Source organism: Ctenopharyngodon idella, chromosome 17, assembly GCF_019924925.1.
Source record: "Ctenopharyngodon idella isolate HZGC_01 chromosome 17, HZGC01, whole genome shotgun sequence".
Lineage (NCBI taxonomy): Eukaryota > Metazoa > Chordata > Actinopteri > Cypriniformes > Xenocyprididae > Ctenopharyngodon > Ctenopharyngodon idella.
In genome coordinates, this window is record NC_067236.1 from 1,423,730 (window position 1) to 1,448,340 (window position 24,611).

The 24,611-nt window shown below is 37.6% G+C and overlaps 2 protein-coding genes across 10 annotated transcripts in view; one reads left to right on the plus strand and one right to left on the minus strand.

Annotated features, from left to right (window-relative positions):
• ptk2ba (protein tyrosine kinase 2 beta, a) overlaps positions 1-1,400 on the minus strand; it is a 38,572-nt gene extending 37,172 nt beyond the window's left edge. For 6 of the 7 annotated variants that reach the window (XR_007926046.1, XR_007926047.1, XM_051869234.1 and 3 more), the window contains exons 1-2: positions 1,244-1,396; positions 456-516 (exon numbers count right to left, since the gene is read on the minus strand). The gene's annotated coding sequence lies outside the window, so the exon portion shown is untranslated. Of the gene's footprint in view, positions 1-455; positions 517-1,243 lie in introns of all 7 variants that reach the window. The other variant, XM_051869231.1, reaches the window with a different exon arrangement.
• A 2,811-nt stretch (positions 1,401-4,211) lies between these two features.
• Positions 4,212-23,202, plus strand: LOC127498473 (transcriptional-regulating factor 1). 3 transcript variants are annotated; one of them, XM_051867824.1, is made up of 15 exons: positions 4,212-4,456; positions 9,524-10,864; positions 10,947-10,993; positions 12,241-12,388; positions 12,478-12,681; positions 13,976-14,258; positions 14,653-14,698; positions 15,174-15,313; positions 15,647-15,750; positions 15,827-15,899; positions 16,093-16,181; positions 16,263-16,376; positions 16,604-16,711; positions 22,386-22,570; positions 22,665-23,202. In XM_051867824.1, the coding sequence occupies exons 2-15, from the start codon at positions 9,641-9,643 to the stop codon at positions 22,957-22,959; spliced, it is 3,060 nt and encodes a 1,019-aa protein (XP_051723784.1). In that variant the 5' UTR covers positions 4,212-4,456; positions 9,524-9,640; the 3' UTR covers positions 22,960-23,202. The 3 variants fall into 3 exon arrangements, with proteins under 3 accessions (XP_051723784.1, XP_051723785.1, XP_051723787.1); XM_051867825.1 differs by lacking the exon at positions 4,212-4,456 and adding an exon at positions 5,614-6,187; XM_051867827.1 differs by lacking the exons at positions 4,212-4,456; positions 9,524-10,864; positions 10,947-10,993; ... (2 more) ...; positions 13,976-14,258; positions 14,653-14,698 and having other exon boundaries at positions 14,720-15,313.
• The last annotated feature ends 1,409 nt before the right edge of the window (positions 23,203-24,611 follow it).

Sequence of the window (24,611 nt, forward strand, 5' to 3'; positions counted from 1 at the left end):
ATTAACAACAACAATAAAAATACTTCAGCATTAACCCTAGGTCAAGCTGTTTGGAAAATGGATGAAAATAATAATAATAATAATAATAACAACAACAACAACAACAACTATTATAATTATATAAATAATAAGAATAATGTGGGAAGAATCATTATTATTACCATCATTATTATTAGAGTCTGCTGAGCATTAAAAATTATAATTATTATAATTATATAAATCTTAGAACTATCTGACAGTAAGCTTAACTGTCTTAAAAACAGCTTAAATGTAGTTTTATTCGAAACATTAAGCATTTACTAATGCAATTTATATATTCTAAAACAATATTCTTTAACATTTCATTCATAAATCTCTTATTACAGACAGCATTAGTAAAAGGACTTGACGTTCTCGACTGAACGCACTATATTTCAACATGCCAGCACACGAGAGACCAATGCAACATTTCCTACCTGGAAGTGCTCCATGTCTCTGATGTTTGAACGGGTTTACTCCTGTGTTACCATATGATGTCTGAGTCACGGGACAGACAACATGACAAGTTAAAATAATGACAAGATGTCAAGCAGCAGTAACGGCCTCTTTCAGAATATCATAGAAAGAAAATAGGAAGTGAAATGTAGCATGGCTAAGCTTTGCTACGACTCTTCTACTAGAATATAAGTGCCAATCCTGAAAAACTCTGATTTTTAAACACTAACTCTACCATTTTTCTCTTAAACTCATCAAAATAATCTACCACAACTCTGGTTTCCTGTCATGTGGTATTGAGATATGTTACACTATCTGCTGGAAATTGTGAAGGTGTTAAACATTCACAAGTCTGCAAAGGAAATAAGTGCTTCACATGAAACAGAGGTACAAAGGAAGTTTTAAGTAACTGTCCCTGAGCATTGCTTTTCTATCAAACTACCAAAACATTTAGTTTGATCAAATGGCAAAATACTGTGACCATTTTTTAAAACATCAGCTGAATATTCACGAATCATAATGACAACAAACCCACAACATCCATATACACGCACTTCACCTGCTCAGATAAAGTGTCATATTTCTGACTAATAGTTTTTGTTCCACACCAACATTAAAATAGAATCTCATTCTGGAAAAGGAAACATTTAATGAAGTTTCTAACACATCAGCACCTATGGAACTTCCTTCTTAACGTTCACTGTGACTTCAAGGTTTGAAACTGTCATAATCTTTAATTCAAATATGAAACTGAAAATGCGTTACAGACCTGAGAATGAGCTGATGTTCAGTCCAGCTTTCTCTCGCTCTCTCTCTCGTCCAGTGTTTGTTTAATTCATATGAATCCAAACTAAGAGAGAGTGAGCTGAACCCCTGACGTGAGTGTTTTGGACACACCCCACGCGTGCCACTGACTTCCTCAAAGTACACGCCACTTCATCTTACACACACACACACACACACACACATACACACACAGTTGTATATGTGGTTTAAGGGGACTCTCCATAGACATAATAGTTTTTATACTGTACATTTTATCCCCCTAGATATAGGTTTTTACTATAAAATGCACAGAAACATGCTGACATTATTAGACACTTTACCTTGGTAAAACAACCCTTCAGAAAACTATTTTTTTAACTGAAATCATGATACTTCTTGGTATGAATTTAATTGAGTAATATGTGAAGAGGAAAACAATATAATAAACATACATGTTCATTATATTTGTTTCCTCAATTTACATATTTCATGCATTCTCACATAAAACAATAATAATACATTTCTTTAAATTTATAATAATTAATTAATTATTATTATTATTATTTAGCTTTTCTGAAAAAGGGAAACAAAATTAATGAATAATAATAATTAATAATAATAATAATAATTATTATTATTATTTTGCTTTTGCTGAAAAAGGGAAATAAAATTAATTAATTAATTAATTAATAATAATAATTGTTATTATTATTTTGCTTTTGCTGAAAAGGGAAATGAAATTAATGAATAATAATAAGAATAAATATAGCTGCAAGCAGCAATTATGGGGCCAAGCACAAAAACGGCACAATAAGCCAGTCAACATGGCTGTGAGCATCAGACCAACTGCAACAGTGAGCAATTAAGAACCTATTAAGATCATTTTAGGCAAAAGAGCTGAAAAATGATCAAAAATGAGGATTTACTGGTTCATCACTTTCGACCAATAGGTGGCGCTGTGACCAAATTAATGGTCAGAGTGAGGTGACAATGACACTTGCAAAGTTTGGTGTCAATATGTCAAAGCATTGCAGAGATACAGACTCAACAGTCATTTTGGCATCATGCTTCTAATTCGTTGCTGCAGTATAGGAAAATGATTATGTCTGTCAACATGAAATCCATAAGTTTTTGCTGGCATGGTCCAGTCTCATTACAATAGGCCACATTTATATAAAGCTATTAGCATTTTTTTTAAATATTTCAATATAAAATTTGACCACAAGGAGGCGCTGTCTCAAAACCTATTGTGTACCTTCAGAGCATGATGCCGATGGCACATCCTGAGTTTCGTAATGGTACATCAATGCATTCGTATAATATAGCATTTTATATCATAATACAGTATTGTAGTTAATGGAAATTTCATGTTTTGTTCAATTATAGCGCCACCAAGGGGCACAATCCCACCAATTTTTTTGTGTGTCCTCAGGGTGACCCCGTACATGTGTGTGTCAAATTTGGTGAAAATATCTAATTTCGTTTTGGAGTTATAGACATTTACATGTATGAGATCATAAAAAGTGACCCATGGATGAGTTTTTTGCCACTTCCTATTAAAATTTTGACATTTGGACTGAGACATTTAGTTAACCAGCTTAGGTTTCGTGTTTCCTACGCTGGTTTCGTCTCGATTGGACTAACGGTTTCAAAGATATTCGCAATCGTTTTTTTAAGCGCTAAATCACCACGCCGCACAAACCGTAAGTTGAAACCTAGCAAGTTTGGTATCGTTGGACTCTGCAAGGATTCAGAAGTCTAAGGATATGACTCCCGTGAAAATAAGTCGACCAGATCAAAAGTTATAAGCATATGGGAAAAAAAATTCTCCACTAAGTGGCGCTGGTCTGAAACTTCTCAGGCTCCTTTGGGACATTGTGCTGATGACCCATACCGAGTTTCGTAACGATACGCTAATGCGTTCGTAAAATACAGCATTTTAGGACAAAATTCAAAATGGCCGACAGCCAAAATGGCTGATATGGGAAAATTGGATATCATTCGACTCGGCATGATGCCCCGAATCCAACGAGACCAAAGTTATGATTTTTGGACAAACCCATCAGAAGTTATACGCAAAAATAGCCATTTTTCATATCTCCCCATCAGTAGGTGGCACTGCACCGAAACGCTGCATGTTGCCTCAGGTCATGCTTGTGATAACATGTACCAAGTTTGGTCTGAATACGATAAAGCGTTGTGGAGATACAGCCTTATGTCTATTTTCGCAAGCGCTACGTAAAAATTGTTCGTGTGTTTTTCGAAAACGGTTTGAAAAATCAACTTGAATTCCATAACTTTTTGTCGGCGTGGTCTGAAGATGATCTGGTTCAATTTTCGTGAAAAATAGAGTAATGGTCTAGGAGGAGTTCGAAAAAGTAGGTTTTTCAGAAAATTCAAAATGGCGGAAAGATTTTCATGACGGAAAATGACGTCATAGGGAAGACGATTCGTCTTCACCCAAGGAATCAGAGGAAAAAAAGAATTTTGTTTCTAACCCTTACGGTTCAAAAGTTATTAACATAAACATGAGTGCAAATTTGGACAGCTGGTGGCGCTAGAGGGATTGAGTTAGAGACTCCAAATTTGCTATGGACACATTTCAGACTGTCCTCTAACTGTGTGCCAAATTTCACAACTTTCCCGCAAGCGGGCTGCCATAGACTTCCAGAGCAGAAGAAGACAGAAGAATAATAATAATAATAGTTAAAAAAAAAAAAAAAAAAAAGAACGCCAACGGATACAATAGGTGCCTACGCACCTTCGGTGCTTGGCCCCTAATAATAATAATATGGAATAAATTATTATTATTATAATTTTGCTGAGAAAGGGAAATAAAATTATCAAACAAACAAATAAACAAACAATACATACATACATACATACATACATGTAAAAACTTTTATGTTAAAGTTTGGTGTGTGTGTCATATTGTGTCATAGTGAAAGTGTGTTTAGAGGATGTTAAAGCGGAAGTGTGTTTTACAGCAGAGGGCACCACTGATGTTCACTGCAGATCTGTTCACCGAATTACAGCTTTACATATGATGGATTTTAGATCTTGAAAACTGAACTGCTATTTAGAAACAAAAAAAGTTCTTGGAGCTCATGGCAGTGTGTGTCTAACTGTGTCATGTGACCACTGGATCCTTCAGCTGAAAGATGACAAATGAACACTATTCAGAGTTTCATAATGCCTCCTTCCACTTTCTAAAAAGGTAAGTTCTTTTTGTTTTACAGCAGTTTTTGTAAACCTCAAACATTATATTTAATGATGCTCAAAAATGGAGGCAGATTATGACAATATACACTGAATGAAAATATATTGATATAAATGTCCTTTTGGCTCAGAATATGCTGTCTAAAATGCAATTCTAAAAATAATCTATTGCTTCCATTAGTTTACTATTAATAGTTTACTTCCTACATTTAAACTTCTAATTTGCACTAAACTGCCTCAGTTTGTATAACTATTTAACTGCAGATGGAAAGAGATGGTTTCAGTTAACAGGTGCAACATTATGATCAGATAAAATGATGATGAAAACCCCTTTGCAGAACTAAGTACAAATGTTTCGTTTCTTAAAGCTGAAGTCAGTTTTGTTTTTTGTTTTTTTGTTTTTTTTTTTTAAATTAAATGAGGCATAAGTTGTGAAATCTTAGGAAAAATGTTTATAAAGTTTGCACGATTAATTAATTTTAAATGAAAATATAATCAAAAACATTGGAGGACATGACAAGACAGAAAACAGCCGAGAACTAATTACACTTATAGCTAACTGTGATCTGATCAGTGACCATGTTTGCATGCACATCATTTGCTCATTATAGTAATAGGGTTGATGCATTTACATGATGGTTACATAGGCATAATATGACCTAATTCTCATTAATATTGGAATATTCTCAAATATGCAAACGCAGTCAGTGTCTGTTTAATCAACAGTGAAATAACACAAAAGGCTCTCATCCTTATGTAAATAAGACATTCCTATAACATATCACTAAAACTCACTTTTGCGATGTGATGGGTATTTATGTACAGATTTTATAATCATATGCATTGCATATTCTTACTAATTTGATATGAAGATTAGTAAGTCAGTGCCACAAGTCTCTATTCACTGGACATCAACAGGCCTACAAGCAAGCATCAACATAAGAAAACAGAAATGTAAAATTCATATTGACTTATACATGCATGATTTATTCATATTGAAAGCACACATAATTCTTAATTAAAGGGGACTATCAGTTCATATCTTACCGTTACTCACTACTCAGCAAATCTCTGCCAGTATGCGTTCACCACAGCGCACATTCACAGAAACACTGACCTTTCTCAATGTGTGAAAGAAGAATTGCGGCTAAGCTGACAATGCGTGGTAAAACAAGAATAATGCAAACATAATTTACATTGTCAACATTTACATTTGATTAGATTGAAAGATGCACATTGCAGGACACCATGTATAATAATACTGCCATTATGGACTTCTGATTCTGATTCTGACAGTACTAATTCTAATGTGGCTTTATATGCACCATTTACCATTGGAAAGACAACTTTTTATCCTCCTCCATTTTACAGATGAAGCAATGAGACAAATAATAGCAGGTTGAGAAAATAGCTTGTGGTTATACCCCGGAAGTCACTCAGCTTAAAGAGAAAGATGACATTTCCTGAACTTCCTTGAACCCTCTCTTAGGCCTTTAGACATTTGCTGCAGCTATAAGAGGACACAAGCACAATTCCTTAGTCAGCAGTATGAACTGAACTTACTTCCCCTTTTTTTAGAAGTGCTTTTGAGTTATTATTTTTTTAAGCGCTGTGCCGATTTTGTCTGTTTGTTATGATATGATTGTGCATCTTATGGTATTCAGTACATCCTGATGGGTCATTTTGATGCACTAACAAAGTGCATTACGGACATAAAGAAACAAGTGAGGTAAGCATTATCATTTTTTAATTACAGAAATACATGCAGCATGTGCATCTTCTAAAGTTGCTAAACTGCCCAAGACAATTTTAAATACTGATAAAATGAATAAAAAAGTGTTTGATTTTAATTGTGACATTCTGTTTACAGTCAATGAACAGATCAGTAATACAGTCAGTGCATAATGTCTTCGTAATACTTGCATATGTTGACATCAGTGGGGTTGCGGATCGGTGTTGTAAACTTTGATTGCGTTATATGCACAGATATGGTTAAAAGAGCTCAACGATTGCACAGTCTAACATATATTTCTAAAAATGGTTATAATTAAAAAACACATCAAGCATAGAGGGTTTTAATAGTCGCCTGTACTGTTGTGAGCACTAGGTGAGCTGGGTTTACCTCAAGAATAGATAAAGTTGAGCTTGTAAATGAAACTTGAGATGTGACGGTTGAGACGCAACTCAACAAGTTACTCAACTAATGTTAAGATGAACAAAGAACAGTCAAAAATAGATATTATTTTGTCATCTCATTTACTTGGGGCACACACGATTTTAATTTTATGCAAACACACACAAAGTATTTAAATATGATGGTGTTCAATTCATAAGTATTTGATTCTATAAATAATAATGCAAGATGTCAGGATAAAACTGAAAAGTGACCCATTCATTTCATGCTTGGAAACTTATAACAATTGTCACTTTTCAACTACGATAGTAATTTAATTCCACCCAAAAAATTCCATTAAAAGTAAAGTCTAATTTTATACTTGTTGATATTACTATTATACCTCAGTAATTGTGTGATGCACAACTACTGAATTCCAAAAGCTGTTAATAAGGGACACCGTCATGCAATGAACCTGAATATGTCACACCATGAAAAAAAGGGGGCAGACAGAAAAAAATTAGCCATCGATAAAGGCTGTTTAGTTTTTAGGTCTCTCATTTTTTTTAAATAAATGAGGGTTGAGTTGATGTTGTGCCTCAGTGTTGTCTTTTTTCGAGACAGTACAGATCAATGGTGTTTGTCTGTATGCACACATTGGTACTTTTATCTATTTCAAAAGGTCTAACAGTCGCCTTGTTCCACTGACTGGTCAGAGTCTGACGGCTTCACGCACTCAGACTAAAGTGAAGATGGAAACTTTCGAAACCACAGTGCTCACTTGAGCCTTTGACACTCTGATGCTGTGTTAATCTGATTCAGAGAGGTGAACGAATGATCTGTTTGCACACTTTCTTCAAACAACACAATCAACACTTGGTCTTTCTCAAACCACAGGAGTAAAAGAACATGCATTTGTTGTTCTGTACATTTGCACACATTGTTTTGTAAGACAAACCTCAGATTGGTTATACTTTAGGGGTAGAAAACAAGCTTTAGTAAGTATATTCTTAAGCCAGTTTTGCTATTCATTGCATTTATGTGAAATTGTTTGTACACCAAAAATAATATTTTTAGGACAGCAGCATCTTTCAAAGAGCTCTTAGATAGAGATCAAACTGTCGTCCTATGTTCTAAAAAGACCATGTGACAGGAAGTGATAAGATGGTGTCTATACTTCATATTCTAGATGCGAGAGGAAGCCTCAGACTGAGTCATGGTGTGAATTTACTGTATCTGCTGTGGGCGGAAAAATAAGATATTATTAGTTTGCTAAAGACAGATTCCTGTCTGTATGAAAAATGAACAAATTAATCTCAGACACGATCTAGCCTTTAACATGTGTTTGGAAAAAATAAAATTTAAATAAACTGTGAACAATTTATATTAAAGTCAACATCAACATCGAAATATGCACTAACGTAAAGTTTGAGGTCGGTAAAGTTATTTAAATGTTTTTTAAAAAAGTCTCTTATGCTAAGGCTGCATTTATTTGAACAAAACTACAAAAAAAAAAAAAAAAAAAAAAACTGTTTTCTATTTTAATATATTTTAAAATTTAATTTATTCATGTGATGCAAAGCTGAATTTTCATCATTACTCCAGTCTTCAGTGTCACATGATCCTTCAGAAATCATTCTAATATGCTGATTTGCTGCTCAAGAAACATATCTGATTATTATTATCAATGTTGAAAACAGTTGTACTGCTTCATATTATAGTGGAAACCATGGAAATCTTTTTTTCCCAAGATTCTTTGATGAATAAAAATTTCAAAAGAACAGGATTTATTTGAAATGGAAATCTAGAAACATTATAAATGTATTTGTTACTTTTGATTAATTTAATGCTAAATTAAAAAACAAATAGTACTAACCCCAAACTTTTGATCAATAGTGTACATCTTAAAACAGGTTTCTGGTCTTTGTGCACAATTAACTGGTGCAGGTCTTTTCTACAAGACGAAAATGTGACCCGTGATCTCAAAATGAGTAGGAATGCACAAGGGCTAATTTCAAGCTATAGGCAAAACAAATGAATGTCAGTTTTGGTGGAATTTGAAGTTTTCATAAAAATGAGTTCATTAAGCCCTCGTCTAGCGAAACCAATACTTCAAATAGCAATTAAACATCAAAGTATCTTTATTTGTACGTTTTCTGAGAGGAGTACCTTTGTTTTGTCCATGAAAAATGCAGTTTTTCTCTGCTCGCTTCACCACTCGTGCTTCCCCTCAGCACAAGTTTGGTATTGTTGTAAAGCGCAGCATTACAACTTTGTGAATCTTCATAGCGAATTCTCGATGGCATGAGTCTGATTCAATGAAATTTGATTTTCAAACTCATACTGATGTAAACAAAATGATCTTACTCATGCTGACTGACAGATCTGAAGCACGCGCACAAATCCCGATATACACATATACAAAGAATTTAAAAATCTGTCTTGGCGAGTATTCACGCAAACATTATCTGTTATGTCTTAAGTGAACGTTTGGTTAACTGTTGGGGAAAAACATCTGATGTGTAATATTATATTAGATCTGTGTGATACAGTAGGTCTTAATAAATAGGCTCTGTTTCATTAATGTTAATCAAACAATTGTGGAATTATGGAAAAAAAAAGTTGAATATATATTTCTTCCTATAGATATGGGTTTTGACTTGGTTTGTGCCAAATTTGGTGGTATTACCATGGATTTTAAGGTTTGGTTGCTAGATGATTTTGTTTTGGAACCTTCAGAAAACTTTAACTCGATTTTTCTTAAAATTGACTTTGCTGACTATCGACTTCAAACAGGTGTAGCTCAGTCATTTTTTTGTTGGATTCCAACAAATCATACATAATTTTGAAGGTTTTTTAAATAGAGAATGTGAAAATAACAATAATTCATTTTTGATAATTTGCTCATTGCGACATGATTTATCAAAAAACTTGCTATGTCTTGTTTTACAGCTGACAGAAAAACCAATGATGGAAACGTTTCATGGTGACATTCAAACCAACATGTAATCACAACCCCTCAAACCATTAGTTTAACAGTACGGAAGTGGCACTTTGATCTGTATAAAGATGACAGAAAACCTGTACGAGACGAATCAGTTCACCAACCACACCAACGGAACCTATTTGTACCAGCATAGCCCAAATACATTGGGTGTAACTCACTATGGTGTACCTAACGTAAGCTTGATCCAATCATCTCCAATGTCTCCGCGACTCAACCATGAGCAACTAACATCTCCTGGCACTCCAGGACATGAACTTTCTCCAATGCTTGACATGCCAAACAGTGCCGGGAACTGGGAATATAATCAGTTCGGAAGGTCATCATGGGGATCTTCTTCTCATGAAGAACTATCTGAGAATAATCGAATCTACCCGTTTAACATCACATCTCAAAACAACTCATCGCTGACCTGCAAAGACAACGGCAGTGCTTCTCATCCTCAAAGGTTGGACTCGTTCTCGCAGGCCTTCCCTACAAAAAATATTCACCATCTCTTTGGTGATAGCAACAGAACAGAAGATAAGCACTCAGAAAACCAAATTTCAGGGGGTTTGCACTTACCTCAAAGTCTCCCAGAAGGATCAGACAGGCAATCCTTGGAGTCTCCAATTTTTAACTCAATGGTCATTCAAGGCCAAACGCAAGCGATATGTGAACAGTCCGGCTTCCATCTGTCAGAGAGCCAACATTCACTGCACGGCCTTTACCAAAACCACCAGCAGTTTCACTATGGATACCAGCCACACAAACAGAAAGTGAACAACATGGAGCAGGTAAACAGGAGTCTCCATAAGCCACAGAGCCCTTGGCATCATCAGCATGGTTATCAAAGCCACCCAGTGCCATATCCAATGGCCTTGAATCAACAACAAAGAGGGATATTTGCACATAAAACTCATAATGACTCTCTAGAGAGCCATGAACCTGCCCAATCACCAAACTACGATCACCGTCAAGACTTTAAAGTCCCAGAGCAGCAGATCTTCCATTACCAGGACCAACAGCATCTTCGTTCACTTTCCCAACCTGGCAATCCTTACCTCTCCCTTCAGTCTCAAGATCAATCAATCCCTGCAAAGCAAAACAACATGTTTAGTGATCACTCCGCACCCAACACACCCGTGTTTTCAAGTCCCAAAGAAGATCAATCTGGTTTCAACTTCCCTCATAGAAGTGAAGATCTTTGCAGTCCTCTTTATCAGAGCAAGAATTCAGGAGTCTGTAAAGCTTTTCCACAGACAACTATATTTCATCATCTCACCACACATGCACCTCAGTGGTCACAGGTACTGCATTTTTTTTTTTTTTATTACCTCATTAGCAACTCATTTTTATTTAAGTTAAAGGTTTCTCAAAAATGTCTTGCAGGCATCTTCACCAGATATTCAAGATGAAGCTGTTTCACCTCATTTCAGGTTTGACTTTAACTCTAACCTTAACCCTACTTATCTATTTAGGCAAGTCAAATTTATTTGTATAGTGCTTTTCACAATACACATTGTTTTGAAGCTTTACAGAAAATTATGATGTTAATGCTTAACATATCTTAATATCTTTATTACTCATGTTTATATTTAGCAAATTAGAGCTGGATGATAATATGGTTTACCTTTTGTAATATTACAAACAATCAAGCAGTGAAGATTTGCTATAGTATATACCGCATAACGTGAGTGTATCACGTTAAGCCTAATTGTTGTTTGGTGATGTGTATCACTGACACGGTTAAGTGATGCATATAAATGACAAGATTAAAAGTTTATCATATCACCCACCCCAAAGCAGTTTAAAGGGTTAGTTCACCCAAAAATGAAAATAATGTCATTTATTACTCACCCTCATGTCGTTCCACATCCGTGAGACCTTCGTTCATCTTCGGAATGCAAATTAAGATATTTTTGTTGAAATCCGATGGCTCAGTGAGGCCTGCATAGACAGCAATGACATTTCCTCTCTCAAGATCCATTAATGTACTAAAAACGTATTTAAATCAGTTCATGTGAGTACAGTGGTTAAATAATAATACTATAAAGCGACGAGAATATTTTTGGTGCGCCAAAAAAACAAAATAATGACTTATATAGTGATGGCCGACATCAAAACACTTCAGGAAGCTTCGGAGCGTTATGAATCAGTGTGTCGAATCAGCGGTTTGACACGCTGATTCATAACGCTCCGAAGCTTCATGAAGCAGCGTTTTGAAATCGGCCATCACTAAGTAGTTATTTTGTTTTTTTGGCGCACCAAAAATATTTTCGGCGCTTTATAATATTAATATTAAACCACTGCACTCACGTGAACTGATTTAAATATGTTTTTAGTACATTAATGGATCTTGAGAGAGGAAATGTCATTGCTGGCTATGCAGGCCTCACTGAGCCATCAGATTTCAACAAAAATATCTTAATTTGTGTTCCGAAGATTAACGAAGGTCTTACGGGTGTGGAACGGCATAAGGGTGAGTAATAAATGACATTATTTTCATTTTTGGGTGAACTAACCCTTTAACTGAAGAGTTCATTGAAAGTAGTCATGGCATAATGCTTACAACATATTGTACATAGTACATAATATCTTTAGCCCCAAGTGTGCAATCAAGAGGGAACTGTGGCAAGGAAAGAAACTCAAATATAATATAGTATGTGGATTTGGATTTCTGTAGAGCAGAACCAGGGTTGTTGAGAGAGGAGGGATCTCATGCAAAGATGAGATGCACTGTATGTCAGAGGGAGTTCAAAAGTCTTCCAGCACTGAATGGCCACATGCGCTCACATGGAGGACTGCGGACACACCCCACATCTCTCAAAATGGTACGAACCATACTCATTTTGAATATCAGTGGGCTTGTTTGTGTAAAAGACTTGAGTTTTGCATGAAACACCATTCTTTCTTTTAACAGAGAGACGGGCACATTCATCTGTCTACTGAGGTTGCTCAAAGCAACCCCATCATCTTACCTGTGTCAGTACCTGTCAAGGATTACCAGACCCCAACAAAACTTATGCTCAACCTTCTGTGCCACCAGAAAAATGATGAACAAAGTAGTTTAATTAAGCCTGTTGCACAGTCACCCCTCCCGTCTGTACGAAGCCACCCTTCCTGTGTGAGTTTCTGCCATTAATACATTTATTTTTAGCCACTGTTTAAAAAATTAAACACTTTAACAGTGAGATCTTGAACATCACTTCAGACTGACGATGCTCAAAATTGATTTCTAAATGTAAAACCTATGAAAAAAACTTGATTTATACTTCAAATATTCAGTTGTTCTCACAAATCCTCAAAAACTACATGAAAATCTAAATTGGATTTTTGTGGCTGTTAGTCTGTTACAGTAGCTTCAAGTTGACACATTGTTGACAATTTACAATTTACACATTGTTGACAATATACGCATTTATAATTTGCAGGCTAAACTGTATGAATTTGCAATCTCATTTTTTTCATTTTTGAACAATCGGCTTATACCCCACTGACTTATGTTTAGTGCTGGACCTTTATGCTTACTTTAAAAAAAAAAAAATCATACAAATTCATCCAAAATCACCAGCTTGTAAAATAGTTATGTTTTCATGTAAGATCGGGTTGACTATTTAAAGTCAGCATGAAACTGAGTCTCCTTTCTTCTCTATTGTGACGTACTGTATATTTGAGTGAAACGGCTTTTCAAAACAAGAAAAAAATGAAGGGTAGGACTTAATTTTGTCAGCCAGTAATTGATCGGATGTTTGACTTGTTGTTTGCTGTGATCTCATATGAGTGACAGGTTGCTTTTTGATTAAAGATTACAATGGCACATACATTTTAAAATAATAATGATAAATCGTTTATTAATAAATACTGCATAAAAAAAAAAAAAAAAAACTGTAAATAAAAAAAAAAAAAAAAAAAAAATGTAAACTGCCCCTACATCCAATTCAACACTGAAAAAATGGGAAATCACAGACTGTCCAGTTTACTCAATCATATAATTTGTGATCTACACAAAATTGTGTTTCTCTTCTAAACTTGAATTCTGTGCTTTCAGTGAATGCAATTCTCTAAAAAGTGCAATCTACTAGAATAAATTGTGTTGGGCAATTGTAAACCAATCAAGTACTTAAAAATAATTTTTGATAACTGAAAGTGTAGTTCCCAGTATGCTTTCCGTGGAACAATTATGTTGGCAATGTGTGCTATTGTTTGCTAACAGTTTACTAGCTATATAGTACTATCTTATAATTCAGAGATATGACAAAATTATATATGACAAAAATATATATACTTAATTTATATTATACTTATATATACTTAATTTGATAATTCTGAAATTATAAAAAACATTGTTTGTGTTACTTAATTGAATAATGTGATCTCTGATCAGATTTTAACCTCACACTCCACATTACGCATTCTAGATAAAGACATCCGTCTCAGATGAAGAATGTGCACCAAAGCAGGTAAAAAAGAGATACCGCCACTGTCTGGTCCCATTGATGATTCCTCCACCCAGTGCCGGTCAGGAGTCCAGAGGCGCTGTGCTCTTCCGCAGTCAGCTGAGGACACCGAGCAGCATGGGGGATGACGTGCCGTACACCCCTCCACCCATGCTCAGCCCTGTACGCCCGGGCTCGGGCCTCTTCAGTGCTGTCAATGGAAGAGGCAAGAGCAGCGGGGTTGGGTCTGCTGCAGACGAGGCTGGTTAGTGTCACTATGTAGAGAAATTAATTTAAGGTTAATATATCTCTAGATTTTATGACAATAAGATTAAAGAGTTCTATAACAAAACTATAACAAAAACGATATAGTTCTAAAAATCATTTTAAATGTAAAAGAATAGTAGAGTCCACACCTCAGCTAACGAAAACAGCACAGAGGAACGATGTCATTGGAATCATTTTCAGAACTATTATTTCCAGGTGATGAATGATACAAATATTGGCAGTCAAAATATTAGAATATATCCTGCTTTCGGTATAGTTATCATCCATGGTGTGAACGGGCCTTTATTTTAGATGCATGGTGAATGCTTGTTACAGTAGCTGTATTTTACTCATTATAATATGCATTATCCATCTTTATCTATAACTAACAGGTGAATGTGGTGAGACTTCAAGGGAAAAGGCGATTAATGTAACTCCGTAAGTATTTGATCTGTTTTTATGAAAAGATATAGGTATAAATTCAATGCCACTAGTGGCAACAAACTGAATGTTTTACATTTTCTGAATAAAATGTGAGTGTTACCTGTGAAAAGCTGCTGCTGCCATGATGCTTGGTGTTGTGGGTGATTGCCAGGGCATTGCTATACGATTGCTATGGTTTTGCTATGTAGTTGTTTACTGGACCAACTCAAAGGAGTTCATCCTCAAGTCTCAGTGGTATGCCGTTCTTTAAGGTTTTCCAAGTTCATTCACTTAGAAAAGTAATATCACTTCTTCTCAACAAGTCGCATGACTTCAGGTATCATAATCATTAAAGTGGTTTAAGGTCAAAAACATTAGCTGCACCAATGTGTTACTGCAAATCATTTTACTGTCATCTGCTTGCTTTATTACATTTAAATAATGTCAGATTTAAATAACTTAATAATCAGTTCTTACGTGTTCTCTATAGTCACATTAATGTTGGTAAGGAATTTCAAGCAAAGATCCCAGACATTAAGAGTAAACCCCTCACAGAAGAAGATACCCATAATGCCGTTCTTCTGTGGTCACCCACCAAAGACCTGGATACCCCTGATAACCAGCAAAAAGGTAACTAAAAACTTATATTTATTTTACTTTTGTGCTTAAGCAGTTAAGTGCAGCATTTACAGTGATTTTACAATGTAGAGTGGGTATTCTTATGAACAATGGAAAGCAAAACATAAAATCATTTACCACCAAGTAAAAGTTAACTTTAAAAAAAAAAAAAAAAAAAAAAAAACCTACACAATAAAAACTAATAGATTAATATGATGTGCACACAATTTTTAGGGTTTGAAATATCCATTTTAATTTTTTTTTTTTTTTCCACAGTAATAAAAAAATAAATAAAAAAAATCTGACTACCATTGATTCCCCCCCCCCCCCCCTCCCCCTTTTTAGTGGACAATCTTCTGAAAATGGCTTGCTCTAGTGTACTACCAGGCGGCGGAGCAAACACAGAATATGTCCTTCACTGTCTTTTTGAGTGCAGAGGAGATATTATGGTTAGTATTTTTCCTATTATTGCTTCCTGACACTAAATGTTGTCTAAAAAGCCTTAAAATAAATATTATGTTCCAGAATACCCTTGAAAAGCTTCTCCTGCCAACGCTAAACACATCCAGCCCCCGAAAAACAGACTACCATTACGCAGGTGTGTGACTGATCAAAAGATTTTGTAACCAGAAATAAAAAAGGACTTTAATTTTGTCTTTCTTTTTACTGTGCTATCCTCATATGCAAGAATTCTTTCCTGAGGCGGTATAGTAATATTATAAATTTCAGTAAAGGGACAGAAAATACTAAATGCACCACAATACAGTATTTCTTCTCTTATTATCGACTAGGATCAGACAAGTGGACACTTCAGGAGAAACGGCAGTTGAACAAAGCACTTTTAATTCATCACAAAGACTTCTATCTTGTCCAGAAAATGGTAGTTGCAGTCATGCAAATAAATATTAATCTTTTGTTTACTGTAAATACTTATAAATAATAAATAATTGTATTTATTTAGGTCAAGACAAAGTCAGTGTCTCAGTGTGTCGAGTACTATTACACATGGAAAAAACGTTTGCGTCTGGGTACGAGAATCAATACAGCTCTGGCTACTCCTGTTCAAGACCAGCGGGTGAGTTACAATGTGGTTTACTAGTAATAGTCCTCTGAATGTCACTGCCCCCCCCCCCCCCCCCCCCCATTCTTTCTGTAGTCACAAATTACATTCATTCAGTGTTAAAAGACTTAAATGTGAAATCCTACTAGTCATTTGTTTACAACAAACTGACTGTTGATTTATATAAGGAAATGATCTATAGTGATAAATATTTTTAATGCATAGCCTATATATTTCATTAGGGAGACTGGGCAATAAACAACACTGCAGAACCGAACAAAGAATCCAACAGCAAAACTAGGGACTCTAAAAACTCCAGCGCAGTGTTTGTCTGTGAAGTGTCAAACTCTGTGAGTATCTGTGTACATACTGAAACCTGGTGCTTTCTCCACTTCCTGTCATTTACTAGTACGCTCACACCTTTCTCTAAAACATGCTGTATTCTGCCTCTGCATTCTGTCACATCTCATGTACTCACTCATCCATATGTCCTGTGCATTAATCTAAGTTGTGTTATTTTGTAGCAATCACCTAGCAACTAGGGATGTCAATTTACATAAATTCCTATAATTGATCATTGTTTAAAATTAACGATCAAGTAGTCAAATAATTGTTATCTTAATATTTTAAATCCAAAGCAGGGCACCAAGTTATCATGTTACTTAACCATTTGCTTAACCACCACCAAATAGGTGTTGCTTTAAAGCTTAAAAGCTTGGCTTTACAGTGAATATAGTGAATATGACCATCACTTTTTAATTTGCTGATATATTAGAAGTGCTCTATTTTCAAAGAGTAAAAAAACTGCTTCACTTGAAAATGTGATCTGTAAAGCCATAGTAGTCTACATAACAGACTTATGTCACATATCGTTGAAAATGTCTCAACTAGCAGAATACAACAAGCATATTTGTTTAAGTTAACAGAAGATAAGCGAAGGGAACCGTCGCTATAAATATTGGCAAAAGGAACAGCCAACGTACCATGATCGAGAACAACTTGAGCATTTCCACTAATAAAAGAGTAAAAGCTCCAACACAGAACATAGCTGAGTACCGGAACTAGTCAAACCCACCTCGCTCTCAAGGGGCATGGCCAGGTTTGTCGCAGAAAACCAATAGCAAATCAGATGCCACCTCACTGCACAGACAAAACATGCTGTGCAAAAGAGGGAATCTCGAGGTTGTAAAAATCTACCAAAAATGTTCCGAGAAGACCAACTTGCCACCAGACAAATGTCCTGAATCGACATTCCTTTAGCCCAAGCCCATGAAGAATCCACACTCCCAGTAGAATGAGTCTGAACTCCAAAAGGACGGATATCATTCTTAGAAGCATACACCAATGCTATTGCCTCTATTGAGACAAATGTTGTTTCAAAACCAGCAGCCCTTTATCACGATCTCCGAAAGAGACAAACAGCTGCTCGGACAGCCTAAATTGCTTAGACCTGTCCACATAAGTCTGCAAATTTTGCTTCCTCACTGAGCAATCAATAGGCAGATGGAAAGCAGAAATAGCAGCCACACACACCTTTAAAGTGGATGGTGTGCAGCCGTTATCCAAACAGTCCTGTAGAAACAAAAAAGTGCCTGGTCGAGGGGTAAGAATGGTCTCTCACTTCTGCGTTAGTATCTAGCACGCCTTGCGGCACGTTCAACATCTGCCCCTCACACTGACCTGCCAGACATGCAGGTTCTACAATACCCCCTTGGTGATTGATGTAAGACACCACAGTCATGTTGACCGTTGGAATAAGAACATGACAGTTCCTCACGAAAAGGAAGATGCTGCAAAGCTACAGATACTGCCTTCAGCTCTAAGCACTTTATGTGCCACTGTGACTGTGCACTCCTCCAACTGCAGTAAGCAGGCCTGGTAAGAGGGCTTCCCAGCCCACCAGTGAAGCACAATTGTCTGTTGTCACAATTATCCTCCTGACCACTCTGCCCATTGAAACCCCTTGCTTGTACATGGTCCTGTTGAACAAAGTGGTTAGCCTGCTCATACAGCCGCGAGTCACCAAGACGCGCATTTGTCCACTTTCGCCAGGCAGTGCATGGCACACAGACTTTCAACCAGAGCTGAAGAGGTCTCATATGCAGGAGTACAAGCTGGCACACAATTGCTGCTGCTGCCACCGCCATCGGTCCCAGCAACCTCTGAAAGCACTTCAGAGAAACCAATTTTCCTGGTCTGAATGCTGCGAGAGCACTGAGCAAAGAAGGCACGCGCTCTTGTGACAGGTGCACTCGCATCAAACACAAATTTAGGTTCTCAGTCTATCAACATGCAGAAGAGCATGCTCCATTCCTTACATGATGGAGCATGCTCTTCTGCATGTGGATAGACTGCCCTAGGCACTGCAAGTGATCTAGAAGCTGATGTTTGTGGCTTTCTAGCACATCTTAAAATTAAGCTATGATAAGCCTATAATCCAAAATATTTTAGTATGCACAATCTACTCTACTTGAGAGGAAATAGAGCTGCATTCACACACTTTGTAAATGCCCTCAAAGCCAAAGCTAGCCCGAAGGGGAGGACTTTGAACTGATACGCAGTGCCTTCGAACGCGAATCTCAGAAAGTGCCAGTGATGAGGGGCTAGCTGAATATTGAAATAAGCGTCTTTTAAATCCACAGACACGAACAACTCCCCAGGCTGGATATGCACAAGGATCTGCTTCAGTGATCATTTTGAATGAGCGCTTTGCTAGAGCAATTCAGTGGTCTCAGATTCAAAAAGGGGTGGAGACCACCGTCCTTTTTGGGAACTGGAAAATAGTGGCTGTACAGACCACTTTCTCTGTGCTCTGGCTGCACTACCTCTATCGCCTCTTTCGCCAGGAGAGAATGATTATCTGTTCTGCAAGGGAAAAGATGGGTGCAACACAGCAAGATGAACCTTCTTGCTCTGTGGCTTGTCATCTGTGTCAAACGTTGGTTTCCTCCTCGTATCACTCCAAACAGGAACGAGGCTGGGTTCAGGCGCGGGCTTACCGGGACAGGGACCCTGCTTCTTGGGGTACTTGAAGTGCCTTGATTTGGGCCTCACAGCCGGTTCCGGGTCCTTCCTCGAGCCCAAGGAAGATGCAGCGGGGATCTGTCCTGACACCGAAATGGACGCAGAGCGGAGGAAGATCTAGGGCACTTCAAAGGGGCTGCAGCCCATTTGGGCAGGACATGGCTCAGCACCTTGGGCTGCTTCTGGGCTTTCAGGAACTTTTCAGAAAAATAGCCCACAGCATTGCCAAAGAGGCTGTGGGGGCTTATGGGCCTGTCCAGAAACAGCACCTTTTCCGAGTCACTCATATCCATCAGTGTCAGCCATAAGTAATGCTGAAGGGCCACCAGGCTGCCCACACTGCAACCAATGCCCTGGGTCTTCTTCATCACCCTGAGCGCCAGGCCAGTGGCCAATTGCAGCTTCCTGAAATGTGACTGAGGCAGCTTGCTGCCTGGCAACAGGGTGCTGCTCTCTTTTAGAAGGGTGATATTAATGGTTAGACCACCAGTGGTTAGACCCCCGGCACTGGTTAGACCACCAGTGCCGGGGGAACACTTGCGCTGAGAGTGAGTGAACGCACAGGGCTTAGACCCTTGCCTGCAGTGCCATTGCCCTGGGAGGTCGTCTTCATTGCCCTGAGAGCCAGGTCTGTGGCCGATCGCAGCTTCCTGAAAGCCTTCGGACCCCTCTCATCTAAAGCCCAAAGTATACTTTGGCTGTTCGTATCCGCGCACAGTCCGCATGTCATAATTTTTGTTATCAGGAGGGTCCATGGACGTCCACACACCCTGTCCACGTGCAGCACAATTTTTGAGACTGCGCAAGCAGTACACATACAACAGCACATGTGCAACTGACTTGAGCACTTAAAATCCACTAGATAGTGCGCACTATCTAGTGGAATATACTTTGGAAGGTTCGAGCACTCAACTGTGTGGGAGATGGAGCGGAACGCGGAAAATTAAGTATACCTGGGCCTTAAGGCCTGCAGCCTCTTCACCTGGCTTCAAGGGAAGTGATGGCGTGGACTTCCACTAACATGGAGTTCATGCTCGACGGGTGGCAGTTCAGTATATTCCAATCGGTTGGCTCTGTTGACAGAAGAGAGATGAGTTCCCCCGGCCAGTTTTCCCCATGGACCTTGGGGAAAAATGAAGCAAGTCTCTGAGGGGGGTGCTGTCTTGGCGGCCCTGTTGCAGAAATCACGTCCATACTGTTCTTTGCTGGCTGCTCCGGTGCTGACCAGTCGAGGGCCAGGTTCTTAACAGCCTCTGAAAAGATCCTCAACAGCTACTCATCCACTGCAGCTGAAGGCGCCTCAGACTCCTGACAGGACCAATCACCCGAGTCAGAGGCTGCAGTGGACATGACGTTATCGACTTCGTCCTTGCCTGCAGTGCCAAAAGAGATCAGATCGCATGCATCATCAGAGGGGCGAAAGCTGGTCTCAGAATAGGACATGGGAGATCCTGATTAATGTGCACGCTGGAGCTGCATCAATGTGCGAACATCAGATGGTCTTACTGCTCACGGCCTCTCCTTCTGCGGCTTGGCGGCGATGGGAGGTGGAGGTGAGGAGGCAGGCGGCGCACAGTTCAGGACTTTGGAAACTCAGGGACGGAGGGTCCTGACAGTCATTTCCTCACAGAAAGAAAAGTCAGGCCTATCCAGTGCAGCCCAAGCAGAAAACATATGCATCATGTGTGTCGGGGAGCTTGATGGGTCCACTGCACGCATGACATTCCTTGATAGACAACTTCTTCCTGCCGGAACACAGAAGGGGAGAGGCAAGAGAAAAGCAACAGCCTCTTAAAGATGAGATCAACGGGAAGAAGAATTTGTTGCTTGCTTTGTGAATGTGAATATTCTGAGGCAACGGCACTGAGCTATATAATAAACAGCTCCACCCATAGCTCACGCTCTCAGTCGCCATTGGCCAGTAATTTTTTACTGGCATGATGCAATCAGGCTTCAGTATTCGGGGAAGGAGTGGGATACCCCACTCCTGAGAGACCGACTCGAAAGAGAACTACACACTCAAATGATGACCTTGCTTAATTGACCATTGATAAGTTTTATCGATTCAATTATTATCGTTAGCATACCTACTAGCAACTAGTCAGAATACCTTAGCAACCAAAGAGAAACATGTTCAAAACACTCAGAACACTTTGGCAACAACCCTAGAAAACACTTAGAGTGAATTCAGGTTCTGGGACACTTTTTCCCAGTCATTTTAATAGCAAAAAGTGTCGCAATCAACCTGAATTTATCCCCACATCTTGTTCAATGATATATAATCCCCTTGTTGTCATTATGAGATTAGTATAAATTCTGTTTATATTCAGTTGTGTTGGCAGAATATGTTGATGATGTTCCGTCTCTGTTGCATCATATAAAATGTAATTTAGTGTTTTATATATAGTATAACCTAAAAAGCAGATCTCACTTCATATGATGATTTGAATATTATTTAATCTGAAATTACATGCTGATAATTTACTCACCTTTATGTAGTTCTAAACCCGTTCTGTGGAGCACAAAATGAAAATTATATGCAATTATGTGTCTAAAAACTTTACATACATTTTACAATGAGGCGCATTCTTTAAAAGTATATTGTCTGTAATAAGTAGGCGTTTTAAAAGGATGTTAAAGTGCACTTTTTCACAATGGGTCTTTTCCATATAACTTCTGTCAAACTGTGAAAACACTATAAAAGTACAATAAAAGCACCATATAGGTACTCCATACAACAGATAATCTTTCCTTCTGAAGAGTCTTATTCCAGAATATTTTACTGACAGTTAAAACAGAATAAAATTAAGTGTGTTACTCAGACAAAGCTATTATGTGACTTCAGAAGACTTGGAATATGGTGCATGAGCAGCATGCTTATTTTTCCATTTTGCAACTTATTACTGTTGATGTAAGGAAACTTATACTGTTCTAAAGAAAAACGCGGTTGGAACAAGTAAACATCTGTTTCTGGGTAAACTATTACCATTTTTCTCCAAGGAGACGAACGGAGAAACATGGAACCAGAACAATCTCCGGCTGCTCTGTAGCTCTCCAAACGAACACAGAGCGTCCACACTGACCCAGCCTTTGGGTTCGGCGTCTGTGAGAAGTTCTCCCTCCAACAGCACCACCAGCGGAGATACTGATTCAGCCATTGTCTTTCCCTGCACTGAGTGTGGAAAGTAAGCTGCGTCCTGAGTCAAAAACAGAAACATCTTCATACAGATATGAATCACAGTGGTTGCGGTCTGATTCACGATATATTTCTTTTCATAGGGTGTTTTTGAAGGTGAAAAGTCGAAATGCCCACATGAAGACACACCGACAGCAGGAGGACACACAGTTGTGGCAGTTTCCCAGGGTTCCTGAGCCAGATCATGTGATTGTGACACGTGGTTGCCCTGTTACACCACTAAAACAAGCCATAAGCCTTCAATCTTTACCATATGACAGAACCACAGAGGTGAAAACATCCTTAAATGACATGTGCAGTGAGTCAGTGCAGGAAATAGATCACCCTCTGAAAACACTTCCTGTCCTACAGAGTCCACTGGACTATATTCAAAGTTAGTAACTTAAGTTCAGCTCACTGAATAAGGACATTCTTTGTAGACTATAAAACAGACTATTTTATGTAAATGGTATAACTATATATGTATATTAACTAATAAGGCTATGGCATATCTTTGCTTTAATTTTGGTGTAAAAACATATGTGCTATGTTTTATCTGCTTGTTTATCAGCATCTGATTTTGTATCACTTTTCATTTGTAATTAACCACCAGTTGATTATTAAACACTCACATTCACAACACATGGATGCAGCATGCAATGTTTTTGACTTTACAGAAACGCTGTTCATCAGCAGATTCAAACCACTGCAGCATCTAAATAGTCTGTCAAAAACATTCAGAACTATGTGCAGATTCCAAAAAGCCACAACCCATCATCAAAGAGAGAACTTTTGACCACTTGCAGCACATTTTTTCACAAGCACATTTGCATATTTCTCCAGTGTAAACTATATATGTTTGGCCTGTTGATCGATGGGTAATTTTATCTAAATTCTCACAACTACTTTTTTTTTAAATAGTGAAATTAGTGAAACCATATGCAACAATATCTTCTGTTTTTCAAGCAAAAAATATTCAACAAGGTAACAGTCATATGACTTCATTTTACCTGTTTAATATGCACAATACACATGCTGCATGTTGCAGTAGTAGGGTCTATGCTATTCTGAACACAGACTTGGTCAAAGTTTTCAATCTATAACATGTAAAAAAGGTCAGAAATGCAACAGATTTGCAGCCTATAAAATGGTGTAACTGTATGTACAGCATATACTGGTACAAGAATTTTGTGACTGCAGACTGAAAATATGTCTTTTGATACAGCAACACATTGTTACATTGACCAGAGTGTTTTAGGAGTGCCCAGATGACAAAAATAAAAGTAAAAAGAATGCTTATAGGCGATAGAGTTGGTAATCCCATACGACTTTATACATTTCTTCAGAGGAACCTCACACTGTCCACATACATGGAAGAGAGTGGGGAGAGAAATACAACAGAAACACTCTGGCAGAATTACAAAATGAAGAGAATAAAAGAATCAGGATGCTTTCTTATCAGAGCAGTTCTCTATTTCACCTGCGCAAACGCCACACAGACCCTCCTACACATGACACCACGGAGGCGTCTTAAAGGTATATAACACATTAGGTGCCTGTTACAACATACTCTAGATCAGGGGTTTCCCCAGGGGGCTGAAAGGAAAGTGCTAGATGGACTGTAGAAATGACTAGAGAAAAACAATGTAAAAAATGAAAAAAAAGAAAAAAAATATTTTATTTAAAAAAATTAATTAAAATTACATAGAATAAAATATATATTAAAAATAAGAAAATAAGTAAATAAATAAATAAATAATGAATCTAACAGTACAGTGCTACACTGAGTTATGTAATAGATGTAATAGAAAGAAAATATTTTCCAAATAATATTTAGACTTTTTTTTTTTTTTCCCACAAAATAAATTGGGCCTTTACAAAAGCAACTAAAAAGTTTTGAATGGGTTTAGGATGGGGGTCTCTTGCACAATGATGACATTTTGGGCATGCTATGGCATATAAAAGATTGAAAACCCCTGAACAAAATCATTGTCTTACCTTCACCACTGATTGACCTGCATTTGCATTTGCATGCATACAATTACCTTTGA

What these genes read in the sequence shown, in the direction of transcription:
- LOC127498473 (XM_051867824.1), top strand. Translation starts at nt 9,641, where the DNA reads ATGACAGAAAACCTGTACGAGACGAATCAGTTCACCAACCACACCAAC. An exon ending in AAGGCGATTAATGTAACTCC is followed by an intron (nt 14,699 to 15,173) that starts GTAAGTATTTGA and finishes TGTTCTCTATAG; the next exon opens with TCACATTAATGTTGGTAAGG. An exon ending in TCTGTGAAGTGTCAAACTCT is followed by an intron (nt 16,712 to 22,385) that starts GTGAGTATCTGT and finishes TTTTTCTCCAAG; the next exon opens with GAGACGAACGGAGAAACATG.